General features: G+C 45.5%; 1 protein-coding gene across 1 annotated transcript in view; it reads left to right on the top strand.

The window, feature by feature from the left end:
* LOC132819201 (collagen alpha-1(XXIV) chain) overlaps positions 1–27,105 on the top strand; it is a 429,304-nt gene that overhangs the window by 222,635 nt on the left and 179,564 nt on the right. Inside the window, exons 15-19 of the mRNA XM_060830653.1 lie at positions 3,901–3,954; positions 4,080–4,124; positions 7,502–7,555; positions 13,712–13,765; positions 16,455–16,508. Coding sequence (XP_060686636.1) covers positions 3,901–3,954; positions 4,080–4,124; positions 7,502–7,555; positions 13,712–13,765; positions 16,455–16,508 — 261 coding nt within the window. The remainder of the gene's footprint in view (positions 1–3,900; positions 3,955–4,079; positions 4,125–7,501; positions 7,556–13,711; positions 13,766–16,454; positions 16,509–27,105) is intronic.

The raw sequence follows: 27,105 nt of genomic DNA, 5'->3' as shown, positions 1-27,105 counted from the left end.
AAATCTCTAAATTTGTAGATGATACTTAAGTCAGGGAGAAGAGTGAACTGTGAGGATGATGCTGGGCAGCTTCAGAGGGACATTTAAAAGTTGGCCAAATGGCAGACACCTGATGGTTGAATTTCAATGCAGAGAAATGTGGGGTAATGCATTTTGGAAGAAGAAACACAGAGACATACAGGCTCAATGCTACAAACTTGAGGGGAACTAGCTTTTGGAACGCTGCCATGAATTCTGTGTCTTCCAATCTTACACTCCACAACCACCTGATGAAGGAGCAGCGCTCCGAAAGCTAGTGCTTCTAATTAAACCTGTTGGACTATAACCTGGTGTTGTGTGATTTTTAACTTTGTACACTCTAGTCCAATACCGGCACCTCCAAAACATGAGGAGAATACAGGAGCAGAGATACCTCAAGGCTCACGTGCATAATTGAAGGTGGCCAGGCAAGTTGAAACAGTTGTTAAGAAGGCATATAGGATCCTTGGGTTTATAAATGGAGGCATCCGCCTATAAAAGCAAGGAAGTGATGCTTGCACCTCTACAAATCATTGGTCAGACACATTTGGAGTATTGTGTATAATCTTGGACATTTTATTGAAAGAAGGGTGTTAAAGCCCTGGAGAGAGTTCAAAGGAGATTTACTAGAGTGATCCCAGGAATGAGGGCTTTTAGATACAAGGAAAGATTAGAGAGATTGGATTTATTGTCCTTGAAGCAGAGAAGGCTAAAAGGTCACAGTTTCAAGATTGCCATCAAGCGAGCTAGTGTGAGATGAGGAGAACCATCTTTTCTCAGAGAGTTTTGGGATTTGGAATGCACTGCCGAGGAGAGTGGGGGAGGCAGGTTCCACGGGAGGTTCCAAAGGTGAGCTGGAGTTGATGTTAGAGAAATATGGCGATAGGACTGGAGAATGGAACTAGCTGGGTAGCTCTTTCAGGAGCTAGTACAGATGTGAACAGCCTCCTTTTGCACTGGCAAATTCTATGATTCCATGTTGAATGAGTAATTTTGTAACAAAGAGCGTTATTTGATGCTGAGATTTTACTGACAGATAGACTAAAGTACAAAAGTAAGAAAGTTGTGTCAAACCTTTCAAAGGCCCTTGTTAGGCCTCAGCTAAACACCACATTTAATGTTAGACATCAAGGCTTTGGAGAGATGTCAGATTTAACCAGAGAAATCAAGAGAGAAAACTGCAGATGCTGAGATTGTTCTCCGTCCAGTTGAGAAGGAAATGTGAGGATTTTGATTGTGGTGCTGAGAGTTATGAAGGATTTTGATTTCCTTGAGCTGCTGTAATATGGCCAGCCAGAATTTATGACCCAGTCCTCATTGTCCTTGAGCACTCCGAAGGAATAGAAGCCCACGGGGATAGGGTAAGATGAGGACAGGTGCAATTGTCAACTCAACCACCTTGATCTTGTCCTATTATGTAAAAGGGATAGTGGGGATAATCCTGGAAGTTACAGGTCTGTAAACCTCATGTCACTAGTAGAGAAATTATTGGAAAAGATTCTCAGATCTATATGCGTTTAGATATGGATGTATTTAGCCAATGGACGTATTAACAATGGACAACATGGGTCTGTGCAGGGGAGGTCGTGCCTCACTAACTTGGTCGAGTTTCTTGAGGAGGTGATAAAGATGACTGATGAGGGAAAAGTGGTTGATGTTGTCCACATGGACTTCAGTAAAGGCTTTGGCAAGGTCCCTCATGGCAGACCAGGACAAAAGGTGAAGACACATGGTATCAGGGTGAGCTGGCAAGATGGTTACAGAACTGGCTTAGTCACAGGAGACAGAGGGTAGCAGTGAAAGGATACTTTTTGGAATGGAAGGCTGTGACTAATGGTGTTCCACAGGGATCAGTACTGGGACCTCTGCTGTTCACAATCTATATTAATGGTTTGGAGGAAAACATAGCTGGTCTAATTAGTAAGTTTGCAGACGATACAAAGATTGGTGGATTTGCGGATAGTGAGGAGGATTGTCAGAGGATACAGCAGGAGGAGGCATGGACAGAAAGCTGACAGATGGAGTTTAATCCAGACAAATGTGAGGTGATGTATTTTGGAAGGTCAAGTACAGGTGGAAATTATACAGTGAATGGCGGAACCCTTAGGAGTATTGATATGCAGAGGGATTTGGGTGCGCAGGTCCACAGATTACTGAAGGTGGCAGCACAGATAGGTATGGGAGTGAAAAAGGCTTATGGATATTTGTAATAATAAGCAGCTGTAATCACTTATGAGTAAGTAGTCTAGAGTAAGCATTTGGAAAGACAGAAGTATATTGGTGATGTTTATCCTGATGTGGCCTGTTTATCCCACACTCCCTGAGTAACATACAAGTGCCCCTCTCTCTCTATCTGTAAAAGAGCCAGAAATAAGAAGCAGGTCAAATTGAAAAATACATGATCAGCTAATAAGAGATTAGTAAAGAAAATTAAAGTTCATGGTATAGGAGGTAATGTAATGATGTGGCAGACAGGAAGCAGAGAGTTGGAATATTGGGTCCTTTTCAGAGTGGCAGGCAGTGATGAGTGTGGTACCACAGGGGTCAGTGCTGGGACCCCAGCTGTTCACAAACTACATTAACAGCTTGGACAAAGGAGTTTGATTAGATTCCCTACAGTGTGGAAACAGGCTCTTTGGCCCATCAAGTCCACACCGACCCTCCGAAAAGCAACCCCTCCAGACCCATTCTCCCACACCTAACACAGTGGACAATTTAGCATGGCCAATTCACCTAACCTGCACGTCTTTAGACTGTGGGAGGAAACCAGAGCACCCGGAGGAAACCCACACAGAGATGGGGAGAATGTGCAAACTCCACACAGACAGTTGCTCGAGGCAGGAATTGAACCCGTGTCCCTGGCGCTGTGAGGCAGCAGTGCTAACCACTGAGCCACTGTGCAGCCCAAGTGTTTCCAAATGTGTAGATGACGCTAAGCTGGGTGGCAGTGTGTGCTGGGAGGAGAATTGTAAGAGGCTGCAAGATGACTTGGACAGACTGGCTAAATGGGCACATACTTGGCAAATGCAGTATAATGTGGATAAATGAGAGGTTACCCACATTGGTCACCAAAACAGGAAAGAAGGTCATTCTCTGAATGGTGGTAGTTCAGGAAAAGCTAAGGTACAACAAGACCTGGGTGTCATGGTGGGACAGTGAATGAAGGTTGGCATTCAGATGCAGCAGTCAGTGAGGAAAGCTAATGGCATGCTGGCCTTCATAATGAGAGGGTTGGAGTATCAGAGTAAAGGTGGCTTGCTGCAGTTGTACAGGGCCTTGGTGAGGCCACCCCTTGAGTATTGTGTGTAGTTTTGGTCTCCTAGTCTGAGGAAGGTCATTCTTGCTACTGAGAGAGTCCAGCAAAGGTTCACCAGATGGATTCCTGGGATGGCAGGATTGAAATATGAGGAAAGACTGGACCAACTGGACTTAAATTCACTGGAATTCAGAAGAATGACGGAGATCTCATAGAAACATACAAAATCCAGACGGGACTGAAAAGGGTAATGTGGGAAGAATGTTCCCAATATTTGGAAAGTCCTGAACCAGTGATCACAGGCTAAGAATAAAGGGAAAGCCATTCAGGACTGAGATGAAGAATTTCTTCACTCACTGAGTGGAGAACCTGTGGAATTCTCTCCCACAGGAAGCTGTTGGGGCCAGTTCATTAAATAGATTCAAGAAGGAGCTGGACATGGTCCTTACAGCTAAAGGGATCCTGGGTATGCGGAGAGGGCGGGAGTGGGATACTGAGATTGCAGGATCAGTCATGATCGTATTGAATGGTGACGAATGCTTTACTCCTGCACTGATTTTCCATGTGGCTTACAGCAGAGGGAACGCCTTGCTGACATTGACCACAACTTTCTGTTGTTCTTACAGGGTGATGTAGGTCCTTCAGGATTAATCGGTCTCCCAGGAATCCCAGGGCCTCAGGTACACCTCTTCATTTCCTCAATTGGATTTTATTTGAATCTCAGAAGGATTGTCTGTGTGGTGAGGTTTATATCTTTCAGATGGTACAGGACTATCTCATTGTCTCTTTCTTCAATTCTCTGCAGGGTCTGATGGGAAGTGCTGGACCACCTGGATTGAAAGGTGATAAGGTGATCTACATATTTCCCTCTTGTTTTTTTTCTGGGTGCTTTAATCTATAAGGAATTAGTAGATCTAAAAAGTACATTTTTTCCAGGAATTTGTTGAATGTGCTTCCAACCACTGCGGTGTATTTCACAGGACACCCAGCACCTGTGTTTACAGGGCAAGCAACAATTACAATTTTCATCAGCTCCTTGAAAAACAATTAATAAGCCCCACAGAATGTGAAACAAGAAACATCCATTGCCACAGTGAATGTCAGAAGGATGCAGGATAATGAATAAAGAGAGGGAAAGAAAGATGAGAGAGAGAGAGAGAGGACAGGAAGATAAAGTACAAAATATAAATTTCTTTTCGCGAGTTTTGAGAAGATTTGTAGCTGCGGTTGTGGTTCTGGATGTAGGTTTGCTCACTGAGCTGGAAGGTTCATTTTCATAAAACTAATGAAAACAAAACTTCCAGCTCAGCGAGCAAGCCTACATCCCGTAAACTTTTGTTTGGATTTAGAAAAATGTCTCCCTATATAATTGAAAGCTGAAGGAATGTCACTTTACAAACATAAATGTTAATTTCCAGTTCTGGAGTCAAAAGCACAAATTGCCATAAAACTCAACTAGTCTGACAGCATCAGTGGAGAGAAATCAGAGTTAACATTGATCCTTCCTCAGAACTCTTTAATTCCAGAGAGATTGTTTACAAATATTTAAGACGGAAAACTTTGTTTAAAGGGTACTTGGACTGTAGTGGAAAATTAGAACTGTGCTAACTTTCTACGGGGAGTTAGTGTAGGTCAATACTGGTGTGGGAACGTGCAAATGGAGAGTCTGATAGTGAGAGGCACTTCTCATGTGGCTGATGGAGAGCAGTGTATCATAGATGGCGGCTTCTGGGTTATCGGGCTTTGCGACACATCACCATCCAGTCATTGGAAGTTGCTGTGGATCAGTGCACAATGATTGTGAGCTCAAACAGCCTGCCCCCTGTAACTCTCAGCAGAATCTGGGTTGAAATGTGCATAAAGCAGTTGGGGAGAGAGGGAGAGAAACCACATGTGAAGTGAGGTTTTTTACCCCTGCAATGCTTAGAAAATGACACAAGATAAACAGTATATTTAATTCATGGGTTCCAGGCTTCTCTTGTCTGACGTCATGTGATTTACACCATTCATGAGTTTAAACTTCTGGCTGGCTCCAACATCAATTGAAACCATATTGTTCTTGAAGAAGTGACAGAGATTTTAAAATGATGGAAGGGCTCTGCTTTCATTCATGTGCATGAGCTTGAGGCAACATTTTTAATAAATTGTTTTCAGATCTGTAAAGTACTTGTTATTTGGTCAGAATGTAGACGCACAGCTCCCCAATTTCTAATGCCATGATTATACTGGATTTTAAACTTAATCTAACTCCTAAGTCATTTCTGAAAGTACAACATATTGAGTAACCCTCCACAAATATTGCATTGAAATTAATGCAGGGCTGTGCTTGTATTCGGAGTACTCTCCTGAGGATTCCCTCATACATTATGAGTTTATAAATTTTGTCCAGTTGCTGAATTAAATATTTTCAAGGTGTCTGCCTACTACCTATTGTAAAAAAAAGCCTCTTCAGGATTCGACAGATCTAAATTCCTCCTTGTAGCACTTTAAATGTGATCCCGAACTATTTGTGAAGAAGCAGAAATCTCACCCTACAGGTTGTTGGAACCATGACCCATGTACAGGTAAGTCTCATGTTACTGGTCAAGGTAGAAGTCCATCCTAGAGGTATACCAGCTGCTATCCTCAAGGTAAATTAGGGATGGACAGAAGGGCCACAGTTGGATTGAAGAAAGGGTCAGAGTTCAGATGGGAAGCCATTAAGACCAGGCCAGTGCTGGTTGCCCATCCCTAGTTGCTCTTGTGCAGTTACAGTACAAGCCTTCCTCTGAAATGGCCCGATCATGCCACTCAGTTCAAGGGCAACTAGGGAGGGGCAATAAATGCTGACCCTGTCGACAGTAAAGAGTCAGAGTCAGGAGTCTTTCTGGTTGAGAATGTCCGTCAATATTCCTATTCATAGCATCCACACAGAACCAAAACATTGGGACCTCTTCTTCCTAGAAAGCAGAAGGTAGAGGCTGTGACCTGACTGGGACATTAAAATTTAAAAAAAAGGGTCTGAGAAGGTAACTGTAAATTGTTTTTTCCCATTTGAAGGAGAGGCCAGAACAGGAAATCATAAAAGTACGACAGTCATTCATAAATCCAACTGGGAATTCAGGAGAAATCTCTTCCCCAAGAGAATGGAGAGAATTGGAGCTGACTCCCACAGGGAATAGTGGAGGTGAATGTTGTCAGTGTCTGTCAGGGGAGGCTGGGTAAAGATATGAGCAGGTTTGAAGGGATGAATGGCCTATCCTTGTTCCTTGTTCAAATGGGGCAGAAAACCATCAAAGGAAAAGGTGAGATAAGGAGGCGATGGGAGGATGTTTCATGTAGAGAATTAATACCAGAATGGACTCATTGGACGGAATGGCCTGTTTCTGTGCTGGGTAAGATTTTTGTCTGAGTCAGAACCATCCACCAGATTCCCTTTCTGAATTGTATCTACCTCCTAGTTAAAATGCACCCCCTAATTTCCATCTCTCCACCTGGAGCACTCATTCCTTCCACAACGTCAATCGAAAACCGAAATATTTCCAGACACAAATAAATAACAAAGTGTGGAACTCTCATTTACCTTTTACAATTGATTGTTCCTTGATTTTTTTTCTTTCTCTCTCAGTCAGTTGAGCTAGGGATTTTGGGATTGTTGTCTGTCCACATTGTAATATAAAACGAAACATTGGCTCCATCACATGTCTGTTCATCAGTTGTAATGTAGTCACAGTGTCTGCAATAGATTGTTTCTGCAGAACATAGAAGTTATTTAAAACACCAGCTGCATCTACGATACTGAGTGGAATTACTCCAGATTAAAATGTCCCCAAAACCATTTTCTACAAATTACACAAGTTCATAATTTAGAGAAAAAAAATCGCCCATACTATGGGTTGTTTGAATCATTCACAAAATTTTATGATCCCTGACACTTTGCTCATTTTGTCTGCACCTCATATCTTAGAGGGTAAAACATTAACAAACAGACACCACTCAGAGAAATCCTAATGGGGTTCAATTCAATTGTAAAGCTACATGATTTTTAAATGCATGGGCCACGATTTTGCCATTATTGTTTTGCCTGAGGGGAGCTGAAAAAAACTCATTATTTTCTGTCAACTGTTTGAAGCAGCTGTTTTCGGTGAGGTAGCGTGCTGTTTGACAAGTTGTTTTTGTGAAGTGGAAATTCTCATGGGGTCATTGTGTGTGCCTCTCTCTCTCTCTCTCTGATGGAACGATGTCTAGGGGGATCATGGTGTGTTGGGTGCACCTGGGGAGCGAGGATATCCTGGTGACCGGGTAAGTTTTCAAACTTTGGTTCAATACACTTTCCCCCAAACAACCAGTTGGTTAAAAAGGATAGTGTGGGGTTAGCATCCGTCAGAATAACGCGTCTGTGAAAGAATTGGACTTGCTGCTTGGTTTTTACAAATTGTTTAAAGCAAACAGCTTCTGAAACCAGAACCCATTTCACAAGATTCTTTCTTTTAAGAGTTACGGATTTTTACTGGGACGTATACTTTTCTTATTTAAAAGGCACAAACAAATGAGTGTTTCTTGAAAGAAACATTTTTATAAGATCACTGATTTTGCCGTGAATGATGTGGTTTTTGGGGGGAGAGGGATATGTGATTAGATTACTTACCGTGTGGAAACAGCCCTTCGGCCCAACAAGTCCACAACGACCCACCGAAGCGCAACCCACCCATTCCACTACATTTACTCCTTACTTAACACTACGGGCAATTTAGCATGGCCAATTCACCTGACCTGCACATCTTTGGACTGTGGGAGGAAACCGGAGCACCCGGAGGAAACCCACGCAGACACGGGGAGAACGTGCAAACTCCACACAGTCTGTCACCTGAGTCGGGAATTGAACCCAGGTCTCAGGTGCTGTGAGGCAGCAGTGCTAACCACTGTGCCACCGTGTCGGCCACTGTGTTTAACAGTCGCCTCCAGCAGTGCTGAGCTCAGTGAGTCACCTTGAACCTGTTACACTGCAGAGTCCCACTCAGACCAACACATCGTTGGGGCACACACAGGATACATGAAAATGTACATCCACACGTATGCAATGACTCACATTTATGTAGTGCCTTTGATATTATAACACCGCGGTGATATTGGGCAGATGACCACGTGCTGAGAGTCAAAGATGTCAGTTTGGTTTGTTTTACAAGATGGGGACAAGCAGGTGAGGCCAATACTCATTGGAGTTCACAAGAACGAGAGGAGATGCCTTCATGGTACAGTGGCAGGGTCCCTACCTCTGAGTCAGGAGGCCTGGGTTCAAGTCTCACCTGCTCCAGAGCTGTGTTGTAACATCTCTGAATAGACAGATGAGAATACAACTTGTGGGAGAGCTAAGATTCTGAGGGGGTAGGACAGCAAGGATGTGGAGAAGATGTTTCTCCTTGTGGAAATATTGGGAATGAAGGAAGGGCTGGCAGATGAGGGGTCTCATTTTGAGAAGAGATTGAGGAGGAATAGAGAATCACTGAAAACCACTTGCCCAGCAAGCAATGAAGGCAGGACGATTCAATATCTTCATGACTGAGGGAGACAGAAAATGCCTTGGCAGCCAGTGGTTGTGGAGGGAAGGAATAAGGCCCCCATTGGCTCAGCCATGATCTTATTGATAGGTGCAGAATGGTCAAGGGGCTGAATGCTTCCCTAACAGAGGGAGTGAGTGGACAGAATGAAGTGCCAATCTGTCAGATGAGGTGGTAAGTCATGAACTCCTCTGCTCTGTCAAGTACACACCATTGATATCAAGAAACGGTTGCAGGGATTGGACAGTGCTGAGGTTCTGGGCCCTGGCAACCTTGCAGCAATAATACTGAAGCCTTGTGCTCCTCTAGGCAAGCTGTCCCCGTACACTTACAATGCTGTGTCTACCCGACAAAATGTCCAGATATATCTGACCCACAAAAAGGAGAAATGGTGACCTCATGGTATTATTGCTAGATGTTTAATCCAGACTTGGGGACCTGGGTTCAAAACACATCATAGCATATGGTGGAATTTGAATTCATCAGTCATTTTGAATTAAGAGTACAATGATGATCACGAAACCGTTGTTGATATTGTTGGGAAAACCCAACTGGTTCACTAATATCCGTTAGGGAAGGAAACTGCCATCCTTACCTGGTCTGACCTACATGTGACACCAAACCCACAGCAATGTGGTGACTCTCAACCATTCCCTGGGCAATTAGGGATGGGCAATAAATGCTGGTCCAGTGACACCACATCCCATGGACTACTAGGATAAATCTAACCCTCCAATTCCCTCCACATCAGTCTACTCTCCATCCTCAGTAAACTGGTGGAAGGTGTCACCAATAGTGCTACCAAGCAGCATTGCTCAGTAACAACTTGCTTGGTGGAGCCCAGTTTGGGTTCCCCCAGGGCCACTCAGCTCCTGACCTCATTAGAGCCTTGGGTCAAACATGGACAAAAGAGCTGAATCCCAGAGGGGAGGGGAGAGTGGGAGTCCTTGACATCAAGGCCACATTCAACCAAGTATGGCATCAAGGAGCCCGTGCAAAACTGGAATCAATGGGTATCAGGGAAAAACTCTCTGCTGGTTAGAGTCATACATGGCCCATAGGAAGATGGTTGTGGTGGTTGGAGATCGGTCAACTCAGCTCCAGATTTGGTCTGAAAAGTAGAAAGTAATAATCATGCCACATAAATGTCACCATCTCCAAGAAGAGATCATCTAACTATTGATTCTTGACATTCAATGGGGTTACCATCATTGAATCCCCCACTATCAACATCCTGGGGGTTACCATCACTGAATCCCCCACTATCAACATCCTGGGGGTTCCCATCACTGAATTCCACACTATCAACATTCTGGGGGTTACTGTCACTGAATCCCCCACTATCAACATCACAGGGGTTCCCATCACTGAATCCCACACTATCAACATCCTGGGGGTTACCATCACTGAAACGCCCACTATCAAAATCCTGGGAGTTACCATCACTGAATCCCACAGTATCAACATCCTGGGAGTTCGCATCACTGAATCCCCCACTATCAACATCCTGGGAATTACCGTCACTGAATCCCCCACTATCAACATCCCAAGAGTTACCATCACTGAATCCCCCACTATCAATAGCCTGGGAGTTACCATCACTGAATCCCCCACTGTCAACATCCTGGGGGTGACCATCACTTAATCCCCCACTATCAATATCCTGGGGGTTACTGTCACTGAATCCCCCACTATCAACATCCTGTGGGTTACCATCACTGAATCCCCCATTATCAACATCCCGGGAGTTACCATCACTGAATCCCACACTATCAACATCCCGGTGGTTACCATCACTGAATCCCCCACTATCAACATCCTGGGGGTTACCATCACTGAATCCCCCACTATCAACATCCTGGGAGTTACCATCACTGAATCCCTCACTATCAACATTCCCGGGAGTTACCATTGACCAGAAATTAAACTGGACTCATCGATATACATAGTGGCTACTAGAGGAGGACAGAGACTAGGAATACTGTGGTGGGTAACTCACCTCCTGACTCCCCAAAGCCTGTCCACCATCTACAGCAGCAAAAGTCAGGAGTGGGATGGAATACTCCCCACTTTCCTAGATGGGGGCAGCTCCAACAACACTCAAGAAGCTCAACACCATCCAGGACAAAGCAGCTGCTTGACTGACACCCCATCCACAAGCCTTCACTCCATCCAGCACCAATGCTCAGTAGCAGCAGTGTGTACTATCTACATAATACACTGCAGAAACTCACTAGGGTTCCATTCCCATGAGACTGGTTGGACAGGGACAGGAAATACATGAGCCTGACCTGCAAGTTCCCCTTTCAAGCCCCTCACCAGCCTGACTTGGAAAAATATCGCCGTTCCTTCAGTGTTGCTGGGTCAAAATCCTGGAATTCTCTCCCTAAGGGCATTGTGGTAAACCCACAGCACATGGACTGCAGCGGTTCAAGAAGGAAGCTCACCCCCACCTTCTCAAGGGGCAACTAGGGACGGGCATTGAATACATATAAAACAACCAGTGACATACATATGCCACATCCCTGGAAGAAATAAGAAAGTAAAGAGAAGGGATGCCATGAGCTAATTTTGAAGAATAGTGGCAGTGTAGAGACATTGAAGGGAGGATTTCCATTTTTGAGCTTCAATGATCTCCAACTCTCTGCTGCCTTCCTGGATTGAACCTCACACACCTGGCCCCACCTCACCACCTTTGTGAAGAATTCTGCAAGGCAAAAGATCATGACAAGGAGTCTATCTCTCCCTGAAAATGGCCACGCAAGTAGATCGGGTGGTAAAGAAGGTGCACGACATGCTTGCCTTTATTGGTCGGGAAATTGAGCACAAGAGTCAGGATGGAATGGTGCAGCTTTATAATGCTTTGAATAGGCCACACTTAGAGTATTGTGTTCAATTCTGGTCACTACATTACAGGAAGGATATAGAAGCTTTGGAGAGGATGCGGAAGAGGTTTACCAGAATGCTGCCTGGATTAGAGGGTATGTGCTGTAAGGAGAGGCTGGAAAAACTCGGGTTGTTTTCTCTAGAGTGGCGGAGGCTGAGGGGAGACTTGATGGAAGTTTATAAAATTATGATATGCTTAGACAGGATTGAGGGTCAGAATCTTTTTCCCAGCTTGAAATGCAGGTTCATAGCTCCTTGAAAGTGGAGTTGCAGTTAGATAGGACAGTGAAGAAGGCATTTGGTATGCTTTCTTTTATTGATCAGAGTATTGATGCAGGAGTTGGGAGGTCATGTTATGGCTGTACAGGACATTGGTTCGGCCATTGTTGGAATATTGCATGCAATTCTGATCTCCTTCCTATCGGAAGAATGTTGTGAAACTTGGGTTCAGAAAAGATTTACAAGGATGTTGCCAGGATTGGAGGATTTGAGCTGTAGGGAGAGGCTGAACAGGCTGGGGCTGTTTTCCCTGGAGGGTCAAAGGCTGAGGGGTGACCTGATAGAAGGTTTACAAAATTATGAGGGGCATGGATAGGATAAATAGACAATAGACAAGAGGTGCAGGAGTAGGCCATTCTGTCCTTCGAGCCAGCACCACCATTCATTGTGGTCATCCTCAATCAGTATCCTGTTCCTGCCTTATTCCCATAACCCTTGATTCCACTATCCTTAAGAGCTCTGTCCAACTCTTTCTTGAAATTATCCAGAGACTTGGTCTCCACAGCCTTCTGGGGCAGAGCATTCCATAGAGCATAAATAGGCAAAATCTTTTCCCTGGGGCCAGGGAGTCCAAAACTAGAGGGCATAGGTATAGGGTGAGAGGGGAAAGATATAAAAGAGATCTACGGAAACAGTCCCTTCGGTCCAACCTGTCCATGCCGACCAGATATCCCAACCCAATCTAGTCCCACTTGCCCATATCCCTCTAAACCCTTCCTATTCATATACCCATCCAAATGCCTTTGAAATGTTGCAATTGTACCAGCCTCCACCACATCCTCAGGCAGCTCATTCCATACACGCACCACCCTCTGTGTGAATAAGTTGCCCCTTAGGTCCCTTTTATTCCCCTCTCACCCTAAACTTCTAATTATGGAGTCCCTCAACCCAGGGAAAAGACTTTGTCTATTAATCCTATCCATGTCCCTCATGATTTTATAAACCTCTATAAGTCACCCCTCAGCCTCTGATGCTCCAGGGAAAACAGCCCCAGCCTATTCAGCCTCTCCCTATAGCTCAAACCCTGCAACCCTGGCAGCATCCTTTCACATTTCACGTGTTCTATGTTGTAAGGAAATAAATCTCAGCCCGAGAGGGGTCCACACGGTCAGGATCAATGCTCCTCACTCAGTCGAAGTGTGCCAATAATTCATTCTGCCAGACTCGGGTGACCTAATAACCAGGGCAGCCTTCATGGAACCTTAACAAACCTTAATGTTGGTGAAAGTCAGGAATGAAACAAGTCTGATTGATCGACAAAGCAATCACCTTTCCAGCATCCCTTATGGGCTGAGATGACCGAGTCTGCACCCATTAGCTCCTTGAGGGAGTTTCTGCACCTCTCTCCACTCCTGATCAATAAGCCTTCTGTCCATCCTGTGTCTGAGACATCTATCCATCACTCTTTTCAACTGTGACACCTCCTACTGTATGTTCACTATCACAGTCCCTCAGTCTCCCTCCCAGTTGTGGCCCCCTTCTCTCCCACAGTTGCAGAGAACCATCCTCAAGTGGCCTTGCCTGATTTGTTCCATCACTGGATTGTAACCACCTGGCCCTCAATGGGCTAGAGCTCTGCTGGATTTACGGGTCTCCAAACACTGGGGTTTTTTGACTGCTTTCAGTCTCTGTTGCTAATTAATTGCCGTGTCGAAAAGGCTGACTGAGAATAACTGTTATTGTTGATCTGCCATTTCAGTTACCATCAATGTGACCTTTGTGACTTTTCTTTAAGGGAGCAACTGGTTTGCCTGGACCACCAGGAATGAGAGGGAAATCAGGACCACAGGTACTGTAACATTGTGCTCAGTTTTTAACAGTGTGACCCAGATTCAGCAGGTTAACTCTTGGCTTCATACGTTATTCACTTGCAGTAAAATTATCAAACTTTGTGTTAAATTGAGAAAGAACTCATAAAAGCGACTATAAACCTGATGGAGGGGAACCATAGAGGCTGTCTTTTCTTTCATCCTCGTTTCTCAGGGCCAGGCCGCAGGTTCCTATTGGGCTGCTTGATGCTAATGGGCAAAGTTCTCCAGTGGTTGGCTCTTGCCTGTGGAGCCTCTGCCATGCTCTCCCTGCCCGCCATTTACAACATCACAAATACAGCACCTATCGCCAACCAGCTCTGGACTGGCACTCAAGTCCAGAGCCTCTGGTCCAGAGGTACAGACACTACCCACTGCCTCACAAAGAGGAGGTACACAGATTATTAATTAGTGATGGGTTGAAGGGTTATTGGAGACCAGGCAGGAGAGTGGATTTGAGACCGAGGTGAGCTCAGTCACGATGGGATTGAAAGCCGAAGCAGGCTCAAGGGGCTGAATGGCCTTCTCCTGCTCCTATTTCCTGTGTCCTTATGATCATCCAACTCCATTTCCTGTTTCTGCTCTCTCCCCATATCCCACAATCCCTTTGGCCCTCAGGTATGTATCTAACTCCTTGAAAACATTCAATGTTTTGGCGTCATCTATTTTCTGTGACAGTGAATTCCACAGGCACCCCACTCTCTGGATGAAGACATTCCTCATCATCTCAGTCCGAAATGACCTACTGTGTATCCTTAGCCTGTGACCTTGACCTTGTGAAAGGGTTAGAGCTTCCTCCATTGGGGCAGCACTGGTATCTTGCAGGTACCGTGCGTGTGGTCACCAACTTGAAGTCAATGTTGATTTATTTCCATGAGATGATTGATGAAGATAGGGCCATGAATGTTGTCTATGTGCTCTTTATGAATACAGTTGACAATGTCTCTTATAGAGTGATAGAACCGTCTGCAGTGTGGAAGCAGGTCATTCAGCCCATCAAGTCCACACCAACCCTCTGAAGAGCATCCCAACCAGACCCACCCCCCTCCCATACCCCTGTAACCTGCATTTCCCATAACCCACCCTGGTCTGTAGATCCGTGGACACTCGGGACAATTTGGCATGGCCTATCCGCCTAACCTAGACATCTATGAATTGTGAAAATAAACCGGAGCACCTGGAGGGAACCCACACAGACACAGAGAGAATGTGCAAACTCCACACTGACAGTCACCAAGGGTGGAGTCGAACCTGGGTCCGTGGTGCTGTGAGGCAGCAGCACTAACCACAGAGCCACCGGGCTACTTTCACAGTAGGCTGGTCCAGAGGATTAAGTGGCATGGAATCCACAGTGAGCTAGTACATTGGATACAAAATTGACTTGGTCACAGAAGACAGAGGGTAGTTGTGGAGGGGTGTTTTCCTAACTGGAGGTCTGTGACCAATGGTGTTCCTCAAGGATCGATGCTGGGATCTCTGTTGTTTATACAGGTCGTTCTGCTAAAACGTGACCCTGTGCTATAGAAAATTGCCCAGTAGAAGATTGCTAATAGAAAATCATTATTCCCATTCATTGGAAAGTTTATATCCTGCAAACATTTCATCAATCACGTTCTAGCCAATTCATGTTAATGAAACACACGTTTTTGCAGAACGCTCTGTAATTTATATCAATGATTTGGATGAACATACGGATGGTTTCATTAATATGTTTGCAGATGACTGAAGAATTGGTGAAGTTATGGAAAGTGAGGAAGTTTATCAAAGGATGCAAGAGGATATCGATCAATTGGGTAGTCAAATGGCAATTGGAGTTTAATCCAGACAAGTGTGAGGTGCTGCATTTTGGGAGGTCAAACGCAAGAGAAAAGCATTCTATCAATGGCAGGGCCGTAAGGAGCATTGCTATACAGAGGGATGTTGGGTGCAAGTCCATCACTCCCTGAAAGTTGCTACACAAGTGAGTAAGGTGGGAGAGAAGGCTTGCCTTTATTAGTCAGGGCACTGAGTATAAAAGTTGGCAGGTCATGTTGCAGCTATATAGGACTTTAGTTTGGCCACATTTGGAGCATTGTGTGCAGTATGCACATTATAGAAAGGACACAGAGGCTCCGGAGAGGGGGCAAAAAAGGATTTGCCTGGATTGGAGTGTATTAACTATAAGGAGAGATTGGACAAACTTGGATTGCTTTCACTAGAGGCTGAGGGACAAGCTGATAGAAGTGTATAAAATAATGAGAGGCATTTAATTCCCTTTCCCAGGGTGGAAATGTCAAATATTCGGGGGCATATGTTGAAGGTGAGAGGGGGAAAGTTGAAAGGAAATGTGTAAGACAAGTTTCTCACACAGAGGGTGGTAGGTGCCTGGAACACACTGCCAGGGAAGGTGGTAGAAGCAGATACGGTAGCAATGTTTAAGAGGCATTAGACAGACACAGGAACAGGCTTCAGTTAGAGGGATAGGGAGCATGTGCAGGCAGACAGGATTAGAATGATATCATGTTCAGTACACAGACATAGTGGACTGAAGGGCCTGTTCCTGCGCTGTACTCTTCCATGTTCTGTATGTGAGACATTGAAGCACTTGATTGAAGAAGAATTGTTTTGTCCTCCTATGTTTCTGATATTCAGAAAGACTTGGCTGACATGTTTTTTTTCTTTTTGCCTTAGGGTAAAGTTGGAGATCCTGGGCCCCAAGGTTTACCAGGTCCTCCAGGACCAGAGGTTAGAGCTTCAAAGTAATGAATTGTCGTTGTGATTTCTCATTTCTCCAGCAGTTTGATGTCCCCACATCCGTTTGCATTTATATTGCACCACTGGCTCAGTTAAAACCTCCCAAGGTGTGGACATTAAGAATGTAGGAAATAAAGGCAGGAGTAGGCCATAACTCAAGAGTTCTTCAAATCTTCATTCTTCAGTTAAAAATCACACAACACTAGGTGATAGTCTAACAGGTTTATTTGGAAGCACTGGATTTCGGAGCACTGCTCCAAAGATGAAGACGCAGTGCTCCGAAAGCTAGTGCTTCCAAATAAACCTGTTGGACTATCACCTAGTGTTGTGTGATTTTTAACTTTGTACACTCCAATCCAACACCGGTGTCTCCAATTCATTCTTCAGCTCAGTTTTTCCACCCAAGTCCTTATAATCAGTGATTTACTTTGGGTCAAAAAAGTTGTTGACTTCAGCCTTGAATATGGTCAGAAGTCACATGACACCAGGCTATAGTCCAACAGGTTGATTTGAAATCACAAGCTTTCGGAGCGCTGCCCTTTCGTCACGTGGAATGATGAAAGAGCAACACTCAGAAAGCTTGTGATTTCAAATCAACCTGTTGGACTATAACCTGGCTTTGCATGACCTCTGACCTTGTCCATCCCAGTCTGACACTGGCACCTCTACATCATGGCCTTAAAAGTGCTCAATGGCTGAGGAGTGACTGTCCAGCAAAATTAACAACAACGTCACAATGGAGACTCAGGAACAATGGAGATTTGATGGAATTCAGGTGGAAATCAGTCAGGAACAAACTAAATGGCCAATCACAGGAATATATGATACAGGAGCACAGATAGCCTGTGCAGTCTGTTCTGCCGTTCCCAAGGTCATGGTCAAAATTGGGCTTCAGTTCCACTTTCCCTCAGTCCCCACATCCCTTGATTCCCTGAGAGGTGAACCATCTGCCCAGCCCAGCCTTAAATAACGGAGCACTCATGGAGAGGAACATTTCAAAGACTCACAATCCTCTGAGTGAAATGAGTTTTCCTCACTTCTGACCAAAATGATTGACCCCCTTCTCCCAAGACTGTGCCCCTGTATTTTTTAGATTCCCCTGACCAGAGGAAAGAATCTCTCAGTGCCTATCCTCTCAATCCTCTCCAGAATCTTCTGGTTTTCGATGATACTGCAGATTATAGGCCTAACTTACTGACCAGTTTGCTCAATTTTGTATCTTCCTGTCTGAAATAATATTTCTCACAGTATTGAAGTTTTCTGATAAACTCATTAGTAAGCTCCCAGACCCATTATTATAAAATGTAGAGTGCATTGTGTGAGTGGGCAACAGAATATTGTGAAGCACGTAAATTAGAGTCCCAACCAAGGGCTACTGGATCTCAGTCACTTGTCTACCAAAGGCAACCCAGAGAAAAGGCTAGAACAGGTTGAAGGAATGAATGGTCTACTCCCATTCCATGAACTTGCAGGAGTTAAAAATTAGCCAGCATTTGCCTGCAGTTCATCAGCTGAATAACAAACTGATATATGTAATAACTCCACCTAGAGTGAGTCAACAAACTTAAAGTTAATTAAACATAGAAAACGAGATTCTATATTATTTTGCTATTGCTCATAGGATTTGAAAGAGACAGGTATTTTGTAGATAATGCCGCAAACAGATTATTTTTGCCTTTGGTGTGACAGACTGTTTTCATCGAATTGTCCGATCTCATCCCCATGATTAAAATCCCAAAGCATCAAGTTTCAGCAGAAAATGAATCATTTAGAATTACAGAGGATGACATACACCCACCTTTGTAGCTATCAGACCCAGTGTTTATGATTGTGCTCTTACTAGAGACTGGGAGATAAATCTCTAGTATTGCTGTGAAATTTCCCTTTAAAAGAATGTTCCAGAAACAAGGGCTTTCTGCCAATGTACAGCCGAAAACTAAGTCCAGGCACTTCCAACAACTTACTTTGGGGACTTAGTTTAGCGAAGAAAGATCTGAATTAAAGTTTCCATCATTATTTAAAACAAGAGACCCAGCCAATTGCTTGTTCTAACTGATTTGTTCCTGGCATTTATTCATTCTGTATTTATGTTAACAGCTTCTGTTACTGTTGCAAAATAGCTTTAATGACAGGAGGCTGAAATGAGTTGATGTGAGAATGATATGATAATCTACTCCCACTTGCCGGCACCCGGCCCATATCCCTCCAAACCCTTCCTAGTCATATCCCCATCCAGATGCCTCTAAAATGTTATAATTGTACCAGCCTCCACCACTTCCTCTGGCAGCTTATTCTAGACCCGTATCACCCTCTGTGTGAAAAAAGTTGCACTGTAGGTCTCTTTTATATTAGATTACTTACAGTGTGGAAACAGGCCCTTCGGCCCAACGAGCCCACCCAAACCCATTCCCCTACATTTACCCCTGCCCCTGACCCTACGGGCAATTTAGCATGGTTAATTCACTTAACCTGCACGTCTTTGGACTGTTGGAGGAAACCGGACCACCCAAAGGAAACCCACACAGACACGGGGAGAATGTGCAAACTCCACACAGTCTGTCACCTGAGGCAGGAACTGAACCCGGGTCTCTGGTGCTGTGAGATAGCAGTGCTAGCCACCGTGCCGCCCACTATATCTTTCCCCTCTCACCCTAAACCTATGCCCTCTAGTTCTGGGCTCGCCTACCCCAGGAAAAAGACTTTGTCTACTTATCCTATCCATACCCCTCATAATTTTGTAAACCTCGATAAGGTCACCCCTCAGCCTCTGACACTCCAGGGAAAACAGCTCTCTCCCTATAGCTCAAATCCTCCAACCCTAGCAACATCCTTGTAAATCTTTTCTGAACCCTTTCAAGTTTCACAACATCTTTCTGAAACATTAGAGAGACAAGTTTGATAGGATAATAGAAGGCGGAGTGAAGAAAATAAATACTTATCTCATTATCATGACCTTGTGACTCCACAAGGCACAAGCCAGGTGTGTGATGGAATATTCATTATTGGCAGCTCCAACAACACTCAAGAAGCTTGACACCATCCTGGGACAAAGCAACCCGTTTGACTGGCACCACATCCACAAACATCCACTCCCTCCGCCACTGACGCTCAGTAGCAGCAGTGTGTACTATCTACAAGATGCACTGCAGAAATTCGACAAAAATTCTCAGACAGCACCTTCCAAACTCACGGCCACTTCCATCTAGAAGGACAAGGGCAGCAGGTACATGGGAACACCACCCCCTGCACATTCCCCCTCCAAGCCACTTGCAGACCTGGAAATTATTACAACACCCAACTAGAGCTATAGAAAATCCCTCATTAATCACCTCATGGAGCTTGTTGAGTATGAAGTCCCATGGTAACAGGCTCTCTGGCTCCCCACCGGAGCCCTTTCCAAAACAGTCCCAGAAATGAATCTGTAGAACAGTCTTTCTCAGGTTGAAACTACCCCACATACACCACGAGTGGTGGCTCCCTCTTGGTGTTGAACAATAAACAAGGTTCCTTTCCAGTCAGGTTTTCCTGAGTTATGAGAGACTGTATCACTATTCCTTCACTGTTGCTAGGGTAACACTGGATAGGATCTCATGAAGGAATCTGCCACTGATTGGAGAGCTGCTGAGAGACCCTTGCTGCCTCCTTCAAGGGCTGTCCTTTGATCATATTCCCAGTCAAGTCCTAGCAAGCCCACCCAGCAGCTCTAGACTGGAATTAAGACTCTGGGGGCAGAGGTGCTGTGAGCCAATCATAGTTTGGCATCTTTTGTGTTCAGTGTCGCCATGGGGGAGGGCTGTGGCTGCTGCTGAAGGGGGCGGCCGATCCCCACCACCCCCTCCCCCACCCCCACCCCCCCACCAACCCCCCCCCCCCGCCAACCCAGGTCAAAGGTAAGACATTTAAGGTAGTGTTTCTGGGTAAGAGGGGGTCAAGGGTGCCGAGAGCAAGGGGTCTCGCTGGGCGCTCCTCTGACTGACGTCCAGTCCTTTGATCAGGCTGCCCACACAGTTGGCCACAAGAGGTAGTCCCAGCAGAAAGCTGAGGTAATCCCTGTCATAGGAATTAATTGGAGCTTGGGGCCATTAAAGGACTAAAAGTTCACCGTCGGCCTTATTGTTCCTGTCCTGAGCTTGATCACAGAGGAGGAGCGAAAGTTGTAGATCTTGGATAAGCTGGTTCCCCAGACTTGTTGCCAGGATGGTGGGGAGAGACTGGGCAGCCTGGGCCTCGGGATTCTCTCCAGTTTTGAAGAATGTGAGGATGACCTCATTGAAACCGATAAAATACTCTTAAGGGATGGACAGGGTGGATGCAGGTAAGATGTACTCTCTGGTGGAGGGACGTCTGGAATCAGGGGCCACCATTGAATCACATGGGACATACCATTCAGGCCCAAGATGAGGAAAAATTTGTTTTGCCTGTGAGGGTGGTGAGGGTTTGGAATTCTGTGCCCTTAGAGAGCTGTGGAAGTTCAGTCTTTGAGTATATTAATAAATATTTGTGGTAGAAAGGGTAACAGAGATAGTATGGGGATGAAAAGCCTTGGAGCATTTAGTCAATCAGAAAAGACATTCGGATCGGTACCTGACTAGGAAATGTTTAGAGGGGTAGGGGCCAAATGCAGGCAAGTGGAGCTGGTTCAGTTTGGGAATACTGGTCAGCACGGACAAGTTGGACCGAAGGGCCTATTTCCACGCTGTGTGACTCGCTGATTGTATTAAAAGGCAGAGCTGGTGGAATGGGCTCAATGGTCTCTGCCTTTCTGATGTTCCACTCTGTCTAAATAACTAGCATTCCAACTCTGAGCTTGCCATCTCTTAGGAGCAGACATTAAGAACTCCCAGATGTACAAATTAAGAACAGAATCAGACCATTTGGCCCTGTGACCCTCCATCACCAATCAGCAAGAATGTGGCCAATCTGTTCATGTTTCAAATTTGACATCCCTCAGAAACATTTCAGTATTATTAAGGGAGAGGAATGCAGATTTTTGTTAGTTAATGGAACAATGACCCACTTGCATCACCTTCTGAGGCAATTAATTCACACAATCCTCTGAAAGAAAATGTTTCTCCTCATCTCATGGCAGCCTTGTCATTTTAAACTAGGTCTCCTAGTTCTGGATTAAAGTGAGGACTGCAGATGCTGGAGATCAGAGTCCAGATGAGAGTGGTGCTGGAAAAGCGCTATAGGTCAGGCAGCATCCGAGGAGCAGGAAAATCGATGTTTCAGGCAGGACTCCTTCTTCAGGAAGGATGAGAAGGGCTCCTGCCCGAAACGTCTATTTTCCTGCTCCTCCTAGTTCCCACATCCACCGATGCAGTCACCCTTCACTCATCTAAACAACAAAGGAAACAGCCCTGTTTGTCCAATCTCTCCCCATCAGCCGACCTGCTCATCCAGTTTTCAATCCAGTACACCTCTGAATTACCACCGACATGATTCCCCCTTCCCCCAGTCCTCTCCCAGCATCATGTACCTACATATTCCACATGGGTAATACCAATAGATACAGCCCCACCAATGTCCAGGGAGTGAATAAAGAGGCTGTGAAGATGCAGTAGGTATGAATCAATGAATCAAAGTGCAGGTAGTTATACAGAGAGAAGTAGGTAGAAGCTACTGTGTTGTGATAATGTCACTCAATTAGTGATCAGAACCCCAGGCTGATGTTCTGAAGAGATGGGGTTCAGTCCCACCATGGCGGAGGTGAAATTTTAATTCAGTAAAAAGCTGGAAGATAAAGCTAGTGTAGTGATGACCATGTAACCAGTGTTGATTGGCATAAAAACCCACCTGATTGATTATGGTCTTTATCCAGTCTGGATTGGCATGTGGCTCCAGACCTACAACAATACACTTGACTCTTAACTGCTTCCAGGGCAATAAAAACTGGTCTTGCCAGCGATGCCCACATGCCCACTTGTCCCATTTCCATCTAAACCCTTCCTATTCATATACCCAACCAGATACATTTTAAATGCAGTAGTTGTACCAGCCTCCACCACTTCCTCTGGCAGCTCATTCCATACACACAATACCCTCTGTATGGAAACGGTGCCCTTTTATATCTTTTCGCTTTCACTTTAATCCAATGTCCTCTAATTGTGGACTCTCCTACCTGGGAAAAAGGGAATATTTACCCTATCCGTGCCCCTCATGATTTTATAAACCTCTATAAGGTCACCCCTCAGCCTCCAGGGTAAACTGTCCCAGCCTAGTAAGCCTCTCCCTATAGCTCAAACCCTCCAACCCCATCCTTGTAAATTTTTTCTGAACACTTTCAAGCTTACAACATCTTTCCTTTTGCAGTGAGACTAGAAATGAATGTAACATTCCAAAAGTGGTGTCAGCTATATCCTGTCCAGCCGCAACATAACCTTCCAACTCTTATACTCAATCCACTGACGATAAAGGCAAGCATGCCAAACTCTGTCTTCACTACCCTGACGACCTGTGACTCCACTTTTAAGGAACTATGAACTTGCACTCCAAGGTCTCTTTATTCAACAACACTCCCTTGATAAAAACAATGACTACAGATGCTGGAAACCAGATTCTGGATTAGTGATGCTGGAAGAGCACAGCAGTTCAGGCAGCATCCAAGGAGCAGTAAAATCAACGTTTCGGGCAAAAGCCCTTAATCAGGAATAAAGGCAGAGAGCCTGAAGCGTGGAGAGATAAGCTAGAGGAGGGTGGGGTGGGGAGAAAGTAGCATAGAGTACAATGGGTGAGTGGGGGAGGGGATGAAGGTGGAGTGGATAGATGGAAAAGAAGATAGTCAGGTCGGACAGGCCATGGGGACAGTGCTGAGCTGGAAGTTTGGAACTAGGGTGAGGTGGGGGAAGGGGAAATGAGGAAACTGTTGAAGTCCACATTGATGCTCTGGGGTTGAAGTATTCCGAGGCAGAAGATGAGTCTGGTGGTGAGGGAGCGGCGGTGAAGGAGGCCCGGGACCTCCATGACCTCAGCAGAATGGGAGGGGGAGTTTAAATGTTGGGCCACAGGGCGGTGTGGTTGATTGGTGCAGGTGTCCCGGAGATGATCCCTAAAGCGCTCTGCGAGGAGGTGTCCAGTCTCCCCAATGTAGAGGAGACCACATTGGGAGCAACGGATACAATAAATGATATTAGTGGATATGCAGATAAAACTTTGATGGATGTGGAAGGCTCCTTTAGGGCCTTGGATCGAAGTGAGGGAGGAGGTGTGGGTGCAGTTTTTGCAGTTCCTGCAGTGGCAGGGGAAGATGCCAGGATGGGAGGGTGGGTTGTAGGGGTGTGTGGACCTGACCAGGTAGTCACGGAGGGAACAGTCTTTGCGGAAGGTGGAAAGGGGTGGGGAGAGAAATATATCCCTGGTGGTGGTGTCTTTTTGGCGATGGCGGAAATGTCGGCGGAAATGTCAGCGGATGATTTGGTTTATGCGAAGGTTGGTAGGGTGGAAGGTGAGCACCAGGGGCGTTCTGTCCTTGTTACGGTTGGAGGGATGGGGTCTGAGGGCGGAGGTGCGGGATGTGGACAAGATGCGTTGGAGGGCATCTTTAACCATGTGGGAAGGGAAATTGCGGTCTCTAAAGAAGGAGGAGGCCATCTGGTGTGTTCTGTGGTGGAACTGGTCCTCCTGGCAGCAGATACGGCAGAGGCGGAGGAATTGGGAATACGGGATGGCATTTTTGCAAGAGGTAGGGTGGGAAGAGGTGTAATCCAGGTTCTGTGAGAGTCGGTGGGTTTGTAAGAAATGTCAGTGTCAAGTCGGTCGTCATTAATGGAGATAGAGAGTCCAGGAAGGGGAGGGAGGTGTCAGAGATGGTCAAGGTAAATTTAAGGTCAGGGTGGAATGTGTTGTTGAAGTTGTTGAATTGCTCAACCTCCTCGCGGGAGCACGAGGTGGTGCCAATGAAGTCATCAATGTAGCGGAGGAAGAGGTGGGGAGTGGTGCTGGTGTAATTACGGAAGATCAACTGTTCTACATAGCCAAAAAAGAGACAGGCATAGCTGGGGCCCATACGTGTGCCCATGGCTACCCCTTTGGTCTGGAGGAAGTGGGAGGATTCAAAGGAGAAATTGTTAAGGGTGAGGACCAGTTTGGCCAAACGAATGAGAGTGTCGGTGGAAGGGTACTGTTGGGGATGTCGGGAGAGGAAAAAACGGAGGGCTTGGAAGCCCTGGTCATGGTGGATGAAGGTGTATCTCGTCCACATCCCGCACCTCCGCCCTCAGACCACATCCCTCCAACCATAACAAGGACAGAACGCCCCTGGTGCTCACCTTCCACCCTACAAACCTTCGCATAAACCAAATCATCCGCCGACATTTCCGCCACCTCCAAAAAGACCCCACCACCAGGGATATATTTCTCTCCCCACCCCTTTCCGCCTTCCACAAAGATCGTTCCCTCCGTGACTACCTGGTCAGGTCCACGCCCCCATACAACCCACCCTCCCATCCTGGCACCTTCCCCTGCCACCGCAGGAACTGTAAAACCTGTGCCCACACCTCCTCCCTCACCTCTATCCAAGGCCCTAAAGGAGCCGTCCACATCCATCAAAGTTTTACCTGCACATCCACTAATATCATTTATTGTATCCACTGCTCCTGATGCGGTCTCCTCTACATTGGGGAAACTGGATGCCTCCTCGCAGAGCACTTTAGGGAACATCTCCGGGACACCCACACCAATCAACCACACTGCCCTGTGGCCCAACATTTCAACTCCCCCTCCCACTCTGCTGAGAACCTGCAGGTCCTGGGCCTCCTTCACCGCCGCTCTCTCCCCACCAGACGCCTGGAGGAAGAACGCCTCATCTTCCGCTTCGGAACACTTCAACCCCAGAGCATCAATGTAGACTTCAACAGTTTCCTTATTTCCCCTTCCCCCACCTCACCCTAGTTCCAAACTTCCAGCTCAGCACTGTCCCCATGACTTGTCCTACCTGCCTATCTTCTTTTCCACCTATCCACTCCACCCACCCCCTCCCCCACTCACCTATTGTACTCTATGCTACTTTCTCCCCACCCCCACCCTCCTCTAGCTTATCTCTCCACGCTTCAGGCTCTCTGCCTTTATTCCTGATGAAGGGCTTTTGCCCAAAACGTTGATTTTACTGCTCCTTGGATGCTGCCTGAACTGCTGTGCTCTTCCAGCACCACTAATCCAGAAACACTCCCTAGAACCTTACCATTAAGTGTACAAGTCCTGATAAGATTTGCCTTTCCAAAATGCAGCACCTGACATTTATCTGAATTAAACTCAATTTGCCACTCCTCAGCCCATTGGTCCATCTGATCAAGATCTCGCTGTGTCCGAGGTAGCCTTCTTCAGTGTCCACTACTCCAATTTTAGTAATTATATCTCCATATCTCCTATGTTCACATCCAAATCATTTATATAAATGACAAAAGCACCGGTCCTTATTGCACACTGCTCATCACTTCTGGAGTCGAGGACATATACATTGCAAAATAAATGTGGAGCAACTTGCCATGCTATTCTTCATCCACCCTCCGTACATATGGAACTATGTTCATGACATTCATAAACTCCCAGAAAAGTGCACAGGATGAACAATTTATAGGCTAATGCCTGGAACTGGTAATCGCGCTGTTTTTACGAAATCGGTTGCAGATGTACACCAAAGCCTCACATCTCCTGATGTATTCATAAAACTCCACATTTATTCATGCCAAACCTGCCTTGTTAAAATTAGCAGAATGCATTCCAAGGATGCAATGTCTTAATTGTTTATTAATAACAGGCTGAGTTTACTCACACAGGAATCTTGTCTTTTCCTGGAACAAGGTTTAAGGGAAACAGAGAATGAGCTATCAGGAAAGTATAAGCTTATCTGAAGTTCAAGCGAATTAACTTAAACTTTGGTTCTCAAGTTTAATGGACTTGATGATATGCAAGAGTTGATAATAGCCAGATGGTGCAGGTAATGAATATAGTGCAAAACATTTTCAATGTTAGTGCATGACCATTTTAAAGGTATGGTATGGAAACAGAGTCGTTATGTCATTGAACCAATCACAGAATTTTACAGTATAGAAGGAGGCCATTCAACCCATCATGTCTGTACTGGCTCCTGAAAGAGCTACCCAGCTCGTCGCTTTCTCTGGCCCAATCTCCATAGCCCTCTAAATCCATCCCTTTCAAATACCTATCCAGCTCTCTTTTCAACTCTTCTGGAATCCAGCTCCTTTACTCTCCAGGCAGCACATTCCAAATCCCAACAACTCTTGGAGTAAAGGCATTTCTGCTCATCTCACTCCGAGCTCTCTCATTGCCAATCTTGAAATTTTACTGACATACCAGCTAGTGAAAACAGAATATCCTTCTTTACCCTATCATAATTGTTCATAATTTTGATCATCTCAATAAGGTCACCTCTTAACCTTCTCTGCTTGAAGGAGAATAAGCCCAACCTTTCCTTCTATCTGAAATCCCTCATTCCAGGGGTCATTCTAATAAACCTCCTTTGAACTCTCTCCAGGGCTTTAACACCCTTCCTTAAATAAGCTGCCCAGAACTGAACACAAAGCATCATGATCCATAGACATGAGTTAAAAATCCCAACACAGCAGCTGGG

The sequence above is a fragment of the Hemiscyllium ocellatum genome, chromosome 9 (genome assembly GCF_020745735.1).
Source record: "Hemiscyllium ocellatum isolate sHemOce1 chromosome 9, sHemOce1.pat.X.cur, whole genome shotgun sequence".
NCBI lineage: Eukaryota > Metazoa > Chordata > Chondrichthyes > Orectolobiformes > Hemiscylliidae > Hemiscyllium > Hemiscyllium ocellatum.
Note: the sequence above shows the minus strand (reverse complement) of the source record. Positions and strands in the feature narration are given on the sequence as shown.